The following is a 17535-nucleotide window of genomic DNA, read 5'->3' as shown; positions in this document are numbered from 1 at the left end:
TGCTTTTCTCTGTTCCAGATAAATGAAACCACTCAATACTCTTCAAGTTCTGGGTTGACTCATTCTTGTGTGTTTGTTCACACTGTCCTATTGCCCTGAAAAATCCTCTGCACACTCCTTACTGCTATAATGCAAAGTTGTCGTGATGCTTGATCCAACTCAGTGCCATTTGGTCTTCAAGGTAATGTGGTTAAAGAAAAACAAATAAGCAAACATGGAATTATTCTTTTATTTCCCCAACACTCATTCTCATCCCTCATATTCACTCACAATCTCAAGGCAGAGAAGTTAACTGTACCCTTTACTGGTGGATGGCTCATAACAACAACAACAACAACAACTGGTGGCTTAGTAAGTCGGGACTTGTACTGCCAACCTCAGGGCAGGCAGTTTGAACCCACTAGCTGATCCACAGGAGAAAGACGGTCAATTTACAGACTCTGAAAACCCTCTGGAGAAACTCTGGAGAGTCAGTTCTAACTTGATGACAGTGACTTGAGTTTGCTGTGGTCTCGAGGAAACACTTTTGGTGGAGTCCACAGGAAGTTGCACTGTTAACTCAAAGGCCACTCTCTCTAAATCCATCAGCAACAAGGTAGGAGAAAGATGGGCAATCTCCTTCCATTTACCATCTCTGAAATCCAATGGGGGATCAACTAGAAGCTGGTAATGTCTTAACAGTAATGTCTACAGGACCATGATTATTTTGCTTATGTATCTTTATAGGAATTATCACATTCTACCTTATACTATAAGTGGAACAGATTATCCGGGAGGCTGGGCTCTATGAGGAGAATTGTGGCATCAGGATTGTAGGTAGACCCATCAACAATATGCATTATGCAGACAACGTAACCCTGCTTGTTGAAACTGAGGAGGATCTGAAGCACTTGTTGCAGAAGGTCAAGGACTGCAGCCTGCAATGTGGATTGAAGCTCAACATCAAGAAAACAAAGATTCTCACCACTGGGCTGATTGGCAGCATCCTGATAGATGGTGAAGAGATTGAGATTGTTGACAGCTTCAATTTGCTTGACTCTACAATCAACACTCTTGGTACCAGCAGCCAGGAAATTAGAAGACAAATTGCATTGGGAAAGTCTGCTGTCAGAAACCTATCCAAAGTACTGAAGAGCAACGATGTCAGTCTGGAGACTAATGTGTGTCTGATACAGACCATGGTCTTTGCAATTACTTGCTATGCATCAGAGAGCTGGACAATGACTAGGGATGATAGAAGAAGAATTGATGCCTTTGAGCTGTGGTGCAGGAGAAGGGTATGGAATATACCATGGACTGCTAAAAGAACAAATAAGTTCATCCTGCAGAGGGTGAAGTCAGGATGCTCCTTGGAGGCAAGGATTCTGAAGCTTCATCTGACATACTTAGGATATGTTGCAAGGTAGGAAGCAGTCCTTGGAGAGGGACGTCATGCTTGGGAGGGTGGAGGGACAGCACAAGAGAAGAAGACCCTCAGTGAGATAGATTGATTCAGTCACTGGGGTAATGAGGATAGGAATGTCAGAGACAATAAGATTGGCAAGGGATAGAGCAGGTTTTAGGGCTGTTGTACATAGGGTCGCTATCAGTTGCAGGTGACTCAACGGCACATAACAACAACCACCTTATACTGTAGTTCTTTTTCATTTCACTTCCCTGCATAATTTCCAAGCAGTTTCAGGGCACAAAACATCCTATCACTAGGTAAAAAATAGTTACCAGGAATTGGACACAGATCTATGACCATGCTTCTCCTAAAAATTTTATCACTGCTGAGAATAGAGAAAGTATGTGGGAATTGAAGCTCGTGGAAATCCTTGGAGAATAGCGATGCTCTCAAGAAACTAGCTTATTGCTTGTTTGTTTGTTTGTTTTTTCTTTCTCCAGGCACCATAATCTGAAGTTATTCAGGACGATGACTGTAATCAAGAGAGAGTGTGTTTCAGTAACAGTAATCTATTCTCTGTACTTACTTGACCAGCATTCGTGAGCTGGTCCACTCTCTTCTACTGTGGAGCACTCAGAGAGGCTGTCGACCAGCCTAACATCAATCCATACGGATTTTGGTTTGTTTCTGGCACCACTCCAGAGTCTAAAGGGTTCTGCTCAGGGAAGCAGCTTTCTGTTCCCCTCTTCTCAGCTGTTAGAAGCCATAGACAATTGACCTAGAAATAACAGCTCAGCTGTAATCGTCATCAGCTGCAGGTGGGGGTGGAGAGTGCCTGAAATTTGGGATCTGGTGTGTTGGTGCATTTAAACTTTATCAACTCCATTCTAGCCCAGAAAACCTTATAAAAATTAGCTGACTCCCCCCAAGTCCATTCCCCTGTGCAGCCTTCATTCTGGACTCCTGTCATAACAATAATAATTAAAAAGTTTTTCTTTTACTTTTCAAGGAGAAGAGTAAATTTGGGGGGAGGGGGTTGGCAGGGCAAAAAGTGCAAAAATGAATGATTGGAAACCCTAAGTCTCTCTAAACTTTCATTAAAATTAATAAAAAAAAAGAAATTAGCCGACTTTCCAGATCTCATTTACCCACAAGGAGGCCATGTAATAGTAAGGAATAAAACAGCTTATTTCTCAAATTTGTAGTTCAGTCTCATACTGAATGTCTTCTCACTTAATCCTCCAAATGTTTAAACATGATAGTACAATGTTTAAGTATGATAGTACTATGTCTCTAAAGAAGATAACATTAAACATATGCATTTAAATGGTACCACCCATACCACTTCTCTCTGCTTCATGGTTTCTGGGATCTGTCAGTGGGTGTGACTGAAACTGGCCACATTACTTAGACTCTATGGAGGGCTGGTCTGCCTAGTGTGTGTAAGAATTACCTTGTGCTCTACCAACTTCCCACGGCCCCAGAAAAGGGGCGTATGAAAGAAATTCAGAAAGGAGCAACAAAATTATTAAGGAGCTGTGAGGTTGATTTATGAGGCACATTACAAGAGCTCAGTGCATGTGGCTTGGCTAAACAATGACTGAATGAAGACGTGGTGGATGTCTATGGGTTTATAGAGAACATGATCACTGTGGAACGCAGAGGGATAGAGGTGTTTTTAGAAGCGATAACATCATAGTCACTATTTTGTCCTTTTTTTAATATGAAAGACTAGTGTTTATATTTTAACTGACTTCAAAGTTAATATTAATTTTTTAAAATCCCTTCTGAATAGCAATGAAGACATTGTAGCATTTTACCTTTATAAAAGCTAGGAATGTTTCTAAGCACACTATGATAGGAGTATTGGTTGGTATATATTGGTAGCATATAAATTAACAATATTATAAATTAACAGACTACTTAAAGACAGAAAAGTGCCTCCTGGCTACCCCTGAGTGGAAAAATGAGAAGAGAGAAACTAAGAGGGTAGAGTGATTTCACCAGAATCCTTGCACTCTGTAATCTCATGGGTTTGCCATCTGGGTTAACAAACAAGCCCAGTAAGGCCTGAAAATTCTTCAACAAATTCTCTTCTGATTGCACTAGAGATCACAGCTAGTAAAAGTGTTATGAAGCAAGAGATTATCATCCTGTAGTCTATCCTTAGGGAGCTCTGCAAGCCTGAAGGCACATTGTTCGAGGCCACCAGCTGTTCTGTAGAAAGACGGGCAATCTCTTCCAGAACAATTAATTGCCTCTGAAAATCCCTGGAGAGTGAGCAATGGGTCAGTTCTGACTCTATGGTACACAACAACAAACAAGTCTATCTTTAAAGCGATTAAGATATATTATATGATTGATACAGTAACTGGATTAAAGAGATAACAAGTAAATGGCATAACGTGTCAAAGACAGCCAGATTGGCTCAGGATAGAGCAGAATCCAGAGCTATCATGCATAAGGTTACTATGAGTCTTAGTCGACCTGACGACACATAACAACAATAATGTGCTTTAAGCTATGCTTCTAACCCCAAAGTTGGTGGTTCAAAAATCTACCAACTGCTTCAAAGAAGAAAGATGGAGAATCTCCTCTTATCAAAAGTTATAGCCTAGAAAACCTGATGGAGGGTCCCTAAGAACAAGAATTACTATGGACTCACCAGCACTGAGTTTGGTTTTTTGTTCTTTAATCTATCCATTAGTCCATGGTGTCAGCAAAAATTGAGAAAAGGTGGCTATCAGTGACAGATGAATGGTGAGTGACAGAACTAATTCGACATTGCCAACACTGTAAACAGGAGGTCTGGGGATCCAGAGGGCAAGGAGTTGCACTGCCAATCCAAAAGGACAGCATTAGAATCCACCAATTGCTCCAAGGTAGAAAGATGGGCAGTCTCCTCCTGTGCAATTTACAGCTTGTGAAAACCCACTATAAGGTCAACTCTGAGTTAATTCCAACATCACTACAATAAGAGACAGAGACAGAGCAAAAACATACAACCTACAAATCTTCTTACTTAATCATCCACAGAGCAATGACAAGTTCAAAGGAAGGTTTCCAGGGTCTCAGAGGGTCCAAGAAGAGTTGTCCATATCCCCCCGCCCCTTTGAAGTCAGTGCTGGGGATTTTATGGTGATTGTGGAATGCTCCTCCCCTCCTAGCAGGAGGAGATGACCACAAAACAGACACATCACTACCATGTAGAGAGCTGAACAGAAAGATGATAAGACAGTAGACAGTAGGCCTTCACAGAGCCTGAAAATCTATCTTGTATTGTTGTTATTAAGTGCCATTGAGTCAAGTATGAGTCATAGCAATCCTATGAACAACAAATCTGAACCCTGGCCTATCCTGTACCGTCTTCGCACTTCCTGGCACACAGGAGCCCATTGTAGCAGTCACCATGTCAATCCACCTGCTGAAGGGTCTTCCTCTACTTTGCCAATTCAAAGAATAGTCCCTCCTAGCAACATGCCCAAAGTATGTAAGACAAAGCCTCATCATCCTTGCTTCCAAACAGCACTCTGCTGCACCGTCTCCAAGACGTTTGTTGTTCTTTTAGCTATCCATGGCATGTTCAGTCTCTTCTCCAACACCGCGGCTCAAAGGCACCAATTCTTTTTCTGTCATCCTAATTCATTGTCCAGTTTTCAGATGCATAGCAAGTGATTTGAAACATCATGGCTTGAATCAGATGCACCTGAGTCCTCAAACTGACACCATTACTCCTCAATAATTTGGAGAGTTCCTTAAAAGCAGACTTCCTCAGTCCTAGCTTAGAGGAATTATGGGCAAGCTTGCTGGAGAAAGCAAAACCTAACAACATGGTTATAAGAAGGGTCTTCACTTTCTATTTCCAAGTGATTTCATGCATATACTTAACTAGAGCCATTTCTAGCAGATGTTAGAGTGGCTATTTCTTGTTTTGCCTGCCAACCTTGCTTTCTTCTAAAAGAATCAATCCTTCTTTCCTGGGAATAATTACCTTTCAATGCTCCATTCCAAAGATGTGGTTTACCTAGTTCTTATAATTCATTGATGGATCCAAAGTGAGTCCATCCAGCTTCTTGCTCAGAACTTTGAAAAATGGGTCTAATAAAGAAGGACACTTGTTTTATAATGTTAAAGTCAGAATATAAGAGGCTTGGGGTCATTTAAGGATGATATTCATATGGAAGATGCTGGTCTTTGGTTGGGTGGATTAATGCTAACACACCAAGGAACACAGTGACATAGAAAAGGATATGGAATTTGGTAGTATTTAAGACTCTGATTAGTGAGTCCTAATTATAATTAGTCCTGTGAGGCATAGTTATAATATTCTATGCATCAGAGATCTGGGCAATGAATAAGAACAACAAAAGAAGAATCCCTTCAAGTTGTGGTGCTGGAGAAGAGTATTGAACATACCATGGACTTCAAAGAAAACAAACAGATCTGTGCTGGAGAGGGTGAAACCAAGCTGCTCCTTGGAGGTAAAGACTTTGAAGCTCCTTCTCATATACTTTGTGGCCAGGAAGGATCTGTCCTTGGAAAAGGACAACATGCTTGGAAAGGTGGAGGGACAGCACAGAAGAGGAAGACACCAGATGAGATGGATTGGCAAAGTAACTGGGGTAATGAAGGTAGATGTATCAGAAACAGTGAGATTGGCTCAGGATAGGACAAGATTCAGAACTATTGTACAAAGGGTCACTATGAGTCACAAGCAACGCAACAGCACATAACAACAATTCCATTACTATGTGAAATGCTATAGTAATTTTCCAGTAAGTCCTTTTTCACTAAAACTAGTGAAGTTCTGTTTCTGTCAGTTGTAACCAAGAGTCTACCTCACAATAGCAGTGACTTCTTAATATTTCATCCTTAAAATGACATACTCTCCCTTCATGAGAAGACTACTCAACTTCAATAAGATTCCAGTTGCTTCTTATTCTGTCTCACTGTTGAAAGCATGGCCAATGCTCTTTCATCTGCATTAACTACGTTTCTAATCTGCTCCATAACCATTATTGTTAGGCACCGTCAGTAGATTCTGACTCATGGCAACCTTACAAATAACAGAAAAACACACTGCCCAGTGCTCTCTCTTCATGACCATGCAGTTTGGGTTCACTGCGGTGACTACTGTATAAATACATTTCGTGGAGTGGTCCTTCATTTTTACGGGTCCTCTTCTTTCCTAAGCTCCGTAAGAGCCAGTCTTCATTTGAAAGTACATTAAAATGCTGTCTAGTAAGAGTTACCTCCAGAGAATCCAAATGGGTGGCTTGTATTGAGTGGAGTTGAGTTGAGTTGAGTTGGGCTGAGCTGGTATCTACGAATCTGTTTTCTCAATGTATAAATAACCTGGTTGGTTCTAATGCATACCTGGGTGATGGCATCCCTATTTACTAGATGACTTCTAACATCCATCAGCCCAAAGTTTAAGGGCCAAAATTAACTACTCAATCTCTACCCAATGCCAGAACACCCTTCAGTATAGGTGTTTTTTTTTTCCTTTGGTTTTTTTTTTAAAAAAAAAGGCAGAATTTAGGGAGCATGGCAGTGCACCATGGCATCTTCAAGCTGCTCATACAACTACATAGATTACTTCATCACCCCAGCAGGCGTTTCCTGGGAAGGTCTGCCCCTTTCACAAGCTGCCTTTCCTTCCTGCTGGAGAGGGCAGTTGGAGAGGTAATTAATTTCCTTATAGTCTAGGGTTACATCACTGGCCTGTATAACTTTTCCTATAAAGCATCTTTCAAAAAGCAGCTAAACTGGAAGGAGTTGAGCATGGTAACCTCAGTGGTAGAAATGGAGTTTAATTGCAGGGGTTTTTTAGTTTGGTTTGTGGTCGTCTCCCCCCCCCCCCAAATCCATCAAATAAAGTCACTTTGAAGTAATAAAACAGCTCTCTAGTCTACTGAGAAGGGACAAGCATCTGAAAGCAGCTATTTTCTGAAGGTGTGTGCCAGGTAGGAGAGGGAATTTGGGGGTTGGAGGATGAGTCAAATATAGTAACCTCCTTCTTGACACTTGTCCTCTTCAGTCACAAAGGTTTCCGCAGTGGCTGAGGGGGGCCCATGTAGAAAATGTTCAAAGACTCTGGGATATCTTAATTGTAATTTGAATGAAAATTTACAAAACCGGTTGGTTCTTGGATTTTTAGAGTGCTGTCTCACATTTGGCATAGGACAGAAGTTGCCTCAAGCCATTACCATAAACGAACATTTATGCACTCAAAGTGGAATGTTATGATATTTTCTTTTCCTTGAGCTGTGGAATATGGGTGAGCAACTCAGAGAGTCGTCGAACGATTTGGATAAAAAGAACTTGGGCTTTTGCCAAGAGCACCCCGCATTCTAACACTGAGTTGCTGTTTCTGTGTCTTCTGTTTCCATCCTCCCTTCTATCCATGCATCCATTCCCCAACCCTTTTCAATGAGTGCCCTAAATGGTGACAAACTCGCATGTGCTTCTCTTATGACTAAGCTCCTGGGCCTCTCGCCAACCCCGCACAGATGGCCCCCAACTCTGAGTGCCCTGTGAAGAGCCCGCGGCCGCAGGCCTGGTGGGAACCGCCTGGGCGGAGGAGTGTGCAGGGAGTGGTGGTGTCTCTGTCCTGGGGGAAGGCAAAGCCGCTTCCAGGAGGAAACGGGCGTTTCCTTCCCACGCGCTCGAGCGGGCCCTGGGGCCGGCCCCGGGACTCCACCCAGCCCCTCCCCGAGCCCTGGGAAAAGCCATCGCCACACACAGGCACACACAGGCCCCAGTGCCGCGCCCCTAGGAGAGCAGCACCCAGGCCAATTGCCATGGTAACCCCGAGGCCCGTTCCACTTCCCCACCCCGCCGATCCCCCTCCTCCTGGCGCCGCAGCCAACCGGCTTGTGCGCGTCCCTGGAGCGCGCTATAAAACTTGCGCTGTGGCGCTGGCGGAGCTGCAGGGACACCGGCGCCCTGGGTCCGGTTTCTGTAAGAGCGCACAGAGATCGCGAGCATGCCGAGCGGGCAGAGCCCGAGCCCCGGGCAGAGTCAGCAGCGCCTCTGCCTGGCCTTCCTGCTCCTCCAACTCCTGGGCCAGGTAAGGCACGCGCCCCAGGACCCGGGTCCTTCCTCCAGGCACATCCCCTGGTGCCTCCACCCTCTGTGGTCCCAACGAGTGTGGCTCATTCTCATCCTGCCCGCCCACAGGTAGCCTCGGCTCAGCAGTGTCCCTCACCGTGCCCGGCCCGGTGCCCCTCTGCGCCGCCGTCCTGCGCCCCCGGGGTGCCCGCGGTGCTGGACGGCTGCTCATGCTGTCTGGTGTGCGCCCGCCAGCGCGGGGAGAGCTGCTCGGAGCTGGAGCCCTGTGAGGAGAGCAGCGGCCTCTACTGCGACCGCAGCGCTGATCCCCGCACCCAAACTGGCATCTGCATGGGTAAAGCAGCCCCCTGGACATCTGGCCCCTTCTCCCGGGGCGCACTTGCCAGGGCTGCCTCTCTTCACCTCTGACCCCCACAGCCCAGCGAGTGAACAAGTGAACAGTGATAGTGGGTGATGGCTTTGGAGCTGGGCAGAGTTTGGGGGTGCACAAAGCTTTGGGGAGTGCCACGAGTGAGAGAAGAAACGTATCCAAAGAGGTCAAAAGCATTCAACACTGGCCTTCCAAGAGGAGAATCTAGATGCATGGGGAGCGAAGCCCAGTTAAGCGCAAGTGAAGTCATTTCCTTTGGTATTTCCAGGGACACATTTAGGGGGATGGAAGAGCAGGCTTGCTCATACCCACACAGCGCCCCAGTGCTGTCCAGCGAATTTGTTTTCACACCTGTAATCGCCCCGTTTGAGCCAAAGAATCGCTAGTTCACTGCACTGGGACAACCTTGTAATCCTTGCCGGAATGGCAGTGAGTAGAGGGGGAAATGCAGGCGGCTGGTTAATGTAGCTAGGCTGCTGAATTTCAATCGGTCAGAGGTGAAGTGTCCACCGGTGTTCTCACTGAGGGTAAGGAGCTGGCCCTACCTCTGCCCGTGGGGCTTGGGAAAGCCCTTACTTTTTCATTTCAGCCAGTATTGATTTATTTACTCCAATTGGATGCCAAGGAATCCCAATAATCTTCCCAATGTGAGCAGCTAACCTATTCGGCGACTGGAAAGCATAACACCTCACCTCCCTTTTTCATTCTGTGCTCTGGAGCAGGAATAGAAAAAGGTTCTTGCAACATGGCTTTCTGACCAGAAAGGATAGTTATGAAGCTTTGGCATCTCACTTTGTCACCTGTAAAATGCCAGTTAGGGTACGGTGGTCAGGAAGGTTTCTTCAGACTGCAAAGCGCCCCCATGAACACAGCTCTATTGGAGAAGGATAAGAAACCTGGCCATTTGAGCTGGGAAAGAGGGACTCAGTGTGAACTTCTCTGCCAATCCTACCCAGCCTCCTTAATGCACCATATCCCTCTTACCTCCCTCTCCCTCCTCTCCCCTCTGCTTCTCCAATACTCTAGTGCTAGAAGGAGACAATTGTGTGTTCGATGGGGTCATTTACCGCAGTGGGGAGACCTTCCAGCCCAGTTGCAAATATCAGTGCACCTGCAGAGACGGGCAGATCGGCTGTGTGCCTCGCTGCAACCACGACCTGCTGCTGCCCCGGCCTGACTGCCCAGCGCCAAGGAAAGTGGAGGTGCCCGGGGAATGCTGCGAAAAGTGGATCTGTGACCCGGATGAGGAAGAGGGCTTGGGAGGCCTTGCCCTACCAGGTGAGAGAGAAACTCCCTTGTCCAGGGAGTTGGTCACAGCACGGGGACTTCCTCCCAAAGGCCCTTCTCCCCTTAGGGATTTGAGTAAGAACATTTGCCTCCAGTTTCTGGTCATTCCAGATTGCCCACTGAGAATGAGAGAAGTTATTAAAGTACAAACACAAGTCCTTCTAAAGTTGTTGTCATTAGTCCAGTCAGCTCAAAGTCAACCTGTATGTAACAGAGTGCAGCATTGCCCTGTCCTCTGAACCTTCGTTGCCATCAGTGCATTTGAGCCTATTGTTTTGACTGTTCCTTCTAAAGAGGATCTTCCTAATGGAGCAGTGAGACTGTACTTGTCTTATTGGACAACTATTATCTGATTTTTTAAATCAATAACCAATCCATGTTGACTCTTAGAAGTATTGCAGCGACAAGAGTGAAAACTGCCTTGTATTTACTAATTGCATATATGACCCAAAGGAGCCTTGGTGGCTGAGTGATGAAGCACTAGGCCACTAACCAAAAGGTCATCAGTTCAAATACACTACTACATCCTCACAAACTCAGCTTCCAGAAGGATGTCACGCACCCTGACAGGATGTCACTCACCCAAACAGGTGTCACAGAGGAATGGCACTCTTCCAGATCTGGCAGGAAGAGACAACAGTTTTTGGTTTTCTTTCTAATAATAATATTAAGGAATAATATCCAGATATTTTGGAACATGGGAAATTGTCTAGCTTGAAATGAACTCACCATCAGGTCTCAACTTTCCTTCAGACAATAGACATGCTATGCTTAATAGGAGGTGAACCACCACCGCCCCAGGAAGCATGCACTCCTTAGAACAATCAACCATACGTAACAAAAGGGGAGCATTTACCCAGGGAGAAAGCTCAAAATGCAGGTGGGAGGGGAACGAAGGAGAAATGGGAACAGTAAACACAGAGAAGAAGGTGAAGGGTACTATTACCTAGCAGCAATCACCATCAGTGTCACAAAATAAAATTGTGCAAACCTGTTGAACAGAAAACCAGTTTGCTTTGTAAATTTTCACCCAGATCATAATTTTTAAAAAAAATAAATCCTCAGGAGTTGATCTGCCAATGAGAAGCCAATGATCAGTCAGATCACTTATGCTGTCTATGAGTTGTGTTTATTTCCTGGTTAAATCCTTAGCCGATAACCAAAAGGTTGGCAGTTCAACTCCATGGGGAAGTGCCTCAGAAGAAAAGCCTGGTAATCTATTTATGAAATATCACAGCACTGGAACCTGGCGGAGCACTGATGTGCTATGATTCACATGGGGTCACCAGCAGTCAGTCAAACCTGCTGGAGTACATTCTCCTCTGGCTCACATAGGGTCAACCTACTGCATAATTACTGGGGATGCTTTGTTTGAATTACTCAACTTCCATAGATTTTCTGCCATCAGAAATTATTAATCTGGCCTTAAAAGATAAGAAATACTACCTTAAATAAAATATCTTCATATATCTTATATATTCGATATATTAATATATTGAATATATAATAATATTAATATAATCAATATTTAATAAATATATTAAATATTATATATCTTAAAATATAAGAAATACTACCTTAAAATACAGCCTTAAAAAATAAAAAATACAAAACCAAAAAATAAAAATTTAAAAGAGAAAAAAGTATGAAATAGAGCCTTAAAAAAATAGGAAATACCACCACTCCTTGCAGACAAGGAGATGTATTCCAGATCATGCCTATTAGGTATGACAACAGACCCTTTTGCAAGGTCCAGGTCTCCATCTCCTGAAGTAAATGACCACTTCTACTGCCTAAAAGCGAAGTACAGTTTTTGTCACAAACTTGAAATTTTACCATAATCCATTTTATGTATAAACTGTTGTTTAAAGGGTAGTTCTTGGATACTTTAATGTCCCCTATTCTTAAAACCAGGAGACTTCTTAAAGATAGGTTCTTTTAAGCTTCCTAATGATATGTTGGCAGCTCTTGTGGCCTAGTGGTAAGAAGCTGCACTGTCCACTCAAAGGCATGCTGTTTAAATCCACCAGGTGCTCTGCAGGAGAAGGATGGACAGTCTCCGCCCATGCAGTTCACTGCGTCTGTAAACCCACTGGAGGGTCAGCTGTTGTGTCGGTTTTGACTCAATGTTACATGACAATGATATGTTGTACAGTCCAGGCACTAAGATTTCCTGAAAGCCTACAGTGGGTCAGGGCTGTGACACCTGCTGGTGGCATTTTTTATTGCTGTTAAGTCCACTCTGACTTACGGCTACAACAGAATAAAATCTTGCCCTGGGGAGCAACAACATCATTGAGTCTTCTCCCCTAACCTGTTACCACTGAGCTGCTTCCTGTTCATAGCCATGCAATAACTAACAACTGCAGTACTTTCTCCAGCCCAGAACTCGATGGTCATCTGCTTTCCATTCTCGGAGCAAGTTGGCTTAAGTCCATTGCTGTGGCCACTGTGTGTTTTGAGAGCCTACTGACCTGTGGAGCTCACCATGCACTGCTGTAGTGGACAATATGCTGGTAGAATTCATAGCTCTGTCCCTGGCTAATCTTTGGACATCAATCACTAGTTCTTTCTTTCAAAGTCTGTCTTAGCCCGGAAGCTTTCCTGAAACTCTGTCCACCATGAGTGACCCTGCCAGTATTTGAAACACTGGTGGCATCACTTCCAGGGCCATAACAATACACAACCCCAAACAAAGCACAAACTCCCAGGTCAGTCTTTGTTACCTGATATGGCTTGGTAAAGAAAGAGGTCCAGTTCGACCCTCCTGGAAGGTCCTACTTAGCAGGTACAGGAACAGGATAAAACTTCCTTTCTAACAAAGATTAAAAGGACCACGTTGTGATGGCTATGTTTCATTCACTAGAGCTGTCTTAACTTCTGCATCCCACAGCCTACAGGCCAGAAGCCACCCTTGGAGTTGAAGTCTCTGACTCAAGTATCAACTGCATTGAACAGACCACAGAGTGGAGCGCTTGCTCCCGGAGCTGCGGCATGGGCTTTTCCACTCGGGTCACCAACAGGAATCGGCAATGTGAAATGGTGAAGGAGACCCAGCTCTGTATGGTGCGGCCCTGCGAACAAGAGCCAGAGCCCCCCACGGAGAAGGTAGGGGCCCTACACAGAGACATCACCCGCAGAGGGGGAAGGGCCCCCTACACAGAGGCTTCACCCGCAGAGGGGATAGGGCCCCCTACACAGAGGCTTCACCCGCAGAGGGGATAGGGCACCCTACACAGAGGTTTCACCCACAGAGAAGGTAGGGCACCCTCAGAAGCCCAGCATCACAGGGCACTTGGTTTACATCATTGGGCCTGGGCTTCAGAACATCATCGTGATGGTGGCTTTTTCAGAGGTCACCTGTGGCAGGGAATTCAATTCACCCCAGAGAGAAAGCACAGAGAACTCGCCTCCAGCCTGAGCAAATTTACGCCATGTTTCCCTTTAATGCTTTGTAATGTATTCACTCATACCATCCAGAAGCGATAGAAGCCATACAACTAGAACGCCCATTGCCATTGAATTGATAACTTCAAAACCATCCCATACAGCCGTTATACTTTGTCCAATTCAGAACTCTCCAGACATCCCCATTGCATTCCTGCAGTTGGCTACAGAGCCGTCACATACAAATGATTTCAGAACGGCCAGCTCTGAGCTCAGTTCCCCTGACTCTTCAGGGTTCATTCCTGTAGAGAACAACAGGATTTCGACCATGGCTGTCCGCTCCACCCTTCACTATCCTACAACCTACCCAGTACACCCTGGTGCTTGACAAACAAATGTTGGTGAATGAAAATCTGGGAATTCATTTCAGGACTTTTAGAGGCCTAGAGGAAACAGTACATTTGCCAGGATAAAGCTCTCTGGGCCAAATTAAACACTGTGTTTCTTTTCTTGTTAGATGGCATTTTATCAGTTCTGTTAATGCTGAGTATAAGACATGCTGATCAGAAGCACTAATTGGCTCTTGATGATATCACCAACTTTGTTACCAGAGTCCCATGTCACATAAATGCAGCATCCAAGAAGAACTGTAATGTGCACCCTTGCATAAGCCTAAGCTTCAAAATAAAGCAGACTCCAGCCATAAAGCACTTACATATCTCTAGACTGAGGCAATACCATCTAATGCTTAAGGGTGCAAACTCTGGAGTCAGACAGGCTGGCTACAAATCCGGGTTTAACCTCTGGGCCTCAATTCCGTCCTCTGGGTAATAGCTCCGTTGCTAGTCTCTAACCCAAGGTGGTTGTGAGGATTAAGTGGAATGAATTTGCAAGATACTCGGCATGTACTCAGCACTTGTTAGCATTAGCTAGCCTTACGGTTTCTACCTATTAGTGAAATGAAAGACATCTCTGCTAGTTGTGCTAATCAGATCACTGCTGAGCTGTACTTGGGAAGGTAAAGGACAATAGAAATCTGTGGCAAATTTGCAGATGAAGAAACAATTCTTTCTTTCGTCAATTCTCAATAATGGATTTCTTCATTATTAATGTTGCTGTGTACCGTCAAGTCAGAACCTACCCCTAGCTCACCCTCCAGTGAATTTTCAGAGGCAGTTAATCACACACGAAGAGATTGCCCATCTTTCTCTCATGAAGCAGCTGATGGATTCAAACTTCGCGCCTTTGGGGTTGCACCACCACTTCTTACCACTAGGCCACAAGAGCTATCTTGTTAGTAGTAGAAACTTTAATAAATCCCAGATTTGCTTCCCCTTTATAGAAAACAGCCCTGCATCTCATCATTTCCTGTAGTGCTGCAGTCAGATAACTTCAAAGACTAGGTACTTGCTTATCCCTTTAGCCTTTTAAGCTTCCGTTCCTTCATTTGTAAAACTTGGCCAGTAATCCTATACTGAGGGTGGGCAGAGATGGCCCTCTGATCAGCCCCCATGTGCGTCCCTAACCTCATGCCTGCTGCTTGGTGTCTCGACCTGCTTGAGTCCCTATTCCCCCACCAAATCTCCACAGCTTCAGAACGGGGATCATACCTGCTTTCATCTTCAGCACCTGGTACAGGGCTTGCATGGTAATTGTTCTTGGATGAGTGAATACTGTTAATAAGGATGGAGAAGGTTGCTGTCAGGAAGTATTTGAGACATTGCAGGTCTGCTACAACTATTGTTGTTGTTATGTGCCATCAAGTTGCTTGAGACTCATACAATAGCTTGGAACCCTGCTCTATCCTGTACCAACCATATCATCTCTGGCACACCTGTGTCCGTTACCCAAGTCACTAAGTCATTCCATCTCAGTGAGGGTCTTCCTCTCCTGCACTGTCTTCCAAGGCTTACATTCTCTTTCTCTGTATAACACCTAAGGGTACACTTGGCTAAAAAGAACACCAAAACACTTGAGAATAATTTTTCAAATGATAGAATTTCTTTATCACCCTCATGTCTGTCACCTTGAGGTCCAAAGATGGCCGTGGCATCATCACCTCATGTGGTCGCAGCAGGTGTGGTGTCCACAGTCCAAGCAGAAAGGAAGCAGATGCAGGAAGCACACATGAACTTGTAGGAAAGACAGAGGAGTTCCAAGAATCCATTAGTTTACTGGCTAGAGCTTTGTCACAAGGCTGTCCCAAGTTCACAGATAATCAGGGGAAACAAATGCTTTGAACTGAACACATTTACCAAATTTTGCATTCTGTTAGCAAAGAGGAGCAGTGGGAACTGGATAGGCATCTAGAAGGTGTTTGCATGCTCCCAGATTATTCCTTAGGGAGTGCTGGTGACCTTGTTATGCTGCCAACGCAAAGGCAGCTGGTTCGAATACATCAGTTTCTCCAAGGAAGTAAGATGGTCAGATTGCCACCATGCAACTCGTAGCCCCTGAAAACCTACTGGAGGGTCAGCTATGAGTCAGTTCCTTCCAAAAACAGTAGACGTTCCACGTTTGCTCTTGTTTCTTTCCTAGAAAGGGAAGAAGTGTCTCCGCACCAAGAAGTCGCTCAAAGCCGTCCACCTGCAGTTCAAGAACTGCACCAGCCTGCACACCTACAAGCCCAGGTTCTGCGGGGTCTGCAGCGATGGCCGGTGCTGCACCCCCCACAACACCAAAACCATCCAGGTGGAGTTCCGGTGCTCCCCAGGACAAATCGTCAGGAAACCAGTGATGGTCATCGGGACCTGTGCCTGTCACACCAACTGTCCACAGAACAACGAAGCTTTCCTCCAGGATCTAGAGCCCAACACCAGCAGAGGAGAGATGTAACAAGCGTCCCTGCGAAGTCCACCTGCAGAGGCCAAGTGTAGCTACTGCGTGGCCCACCACCACATGATCAGAGGGAAAAGAATCAAGTCTTGGTTTCATCCCCGAGTCTTATGCATCATGTTTTCCGCAGTTCATTTGAGGTCATTTATACCTGTGTTTTGGGGTCCTTCTGATCTAAGAGATGATTAACTGTAAACTTAGAAGTAAGCTCAGGATATAGTTTCGGAATGACTTCCACGTAGGTGGTAATTTTTACAAATGCAAATGTCTATGAATTTAAGAAAACCAGATATATGTTTTACTTTCTAGAGTATATCACATTACACTCATCTTATATCATGTAGACTAGTTTGATCCCAAGCAAATATCACTGTAGTGGATGGCACAGCGGAGGTGAAGGTCACACTGACCATACTTGCATATGACTGTTTCACCTCATGTTATAGTTCATTGATTGGAGGGTTCTCGATTGAGAGATTCAGATTCCACATGGTTAGCTCATCTCTGAACTTTCAAGTTCAAGATCTTCAACTTGAAATCCAAAGACTATGATGTGTTTTGTATACTAACAATTATACTGTATCTGCAGTAAAGAAGTATTTCATAATTAAGTGGACTGATGTCACAAACTACAAAATTGACACCTTTCCAACAGAAAGAAGCAGAGAGATCTCCTACATACAGAAATGATAGCACCCTAGCATTCTCTGTCTTGGAGGTGCTGGGATTTACTTGGTTTGGTTTTGGTTTTGGTTGGTTGGTTGTTTAAATTCTGCAGACAATACAAACTCAACCCTCTGCCAACTGAGTAGATTCTGACTCATAGTGACCCTCTATCCAATTTTCAAGGCTGTGAGTGGAAACTGCCCAACTTTCTCAAGGGGCATCTGGTAGAGTCAAACTGATGACCTTTCGTTTGCAATGAAACTGCTACATTACCAGAGCTCCTTTATGCAATAGAAGCATAGCATGTCAGCAGGAATCTTTTCAATTTTCTGATGAGTAAACTGAAGCCCAAAGCTCTTCAAAGAATAAATATTTTAAGCTGTAATGACTTCTAATTATGTGTTCTAGTGAACTTTTGAATAAGAACAAAAATCAGCAATTAGAGTAAAAATAGCACAAATTTGATGGAAATTTAGAATCATCATAGACATGCCCAAAACTCAGCTGTGGGTCATAGTTACAAAAACTC

At 44.6% G+C, this 17535-nt stretch overlaps 1 protein-coding gene across 1 annotated transcript; it reads left to right on the top strand.

The window, feature by feature from the left end:
• The first annotated feature begins 8375 nt into the window (after positions 1 to 8375).
• NOV (nephroblastoma overexpressed) lies at positions 8376 to 16340 on the top strand. Its single transcript, XM_006879476.1, has 5 exons — positions 8376 to 8459; positions 8570 to 8795; positions 9858 to 10109; positions 13012 to 13226; positions 16044 to 16340. The coding sequence occupies exons 1-5, from the start codon at positions 8376 to 8378 to the stop codon at positions 16338 to 16340; spliced, it is 1074 nt and encodes a 357-aa protein (XP_006879538.1).
• Positions 16341 to 17535: the final 1195 nt, after the last annotated feature.

Source organism: Elephantulus edwardii, unplaced genomic scaffold (genome assembly GCF_000299155.1).
Source record: "Elephantulus edwardii isolate Elephantulus edwardi_28Jun2011 unplaced genomic scaffold, EleEdw1.0 scaffold00003, whole genome shotgun sequence".
Taxonomy (NCBI): Eukaryota; Metazoa; Chordata; class Mammalia; order Macroscelidea; family Macroscelididae; genus Elephantulus; species Elephantulus edwardii.
Note: the sequence above shows the minus strand (reverse complement) of the source record. Positions and strands in the feature narration are given on the sequence as shown.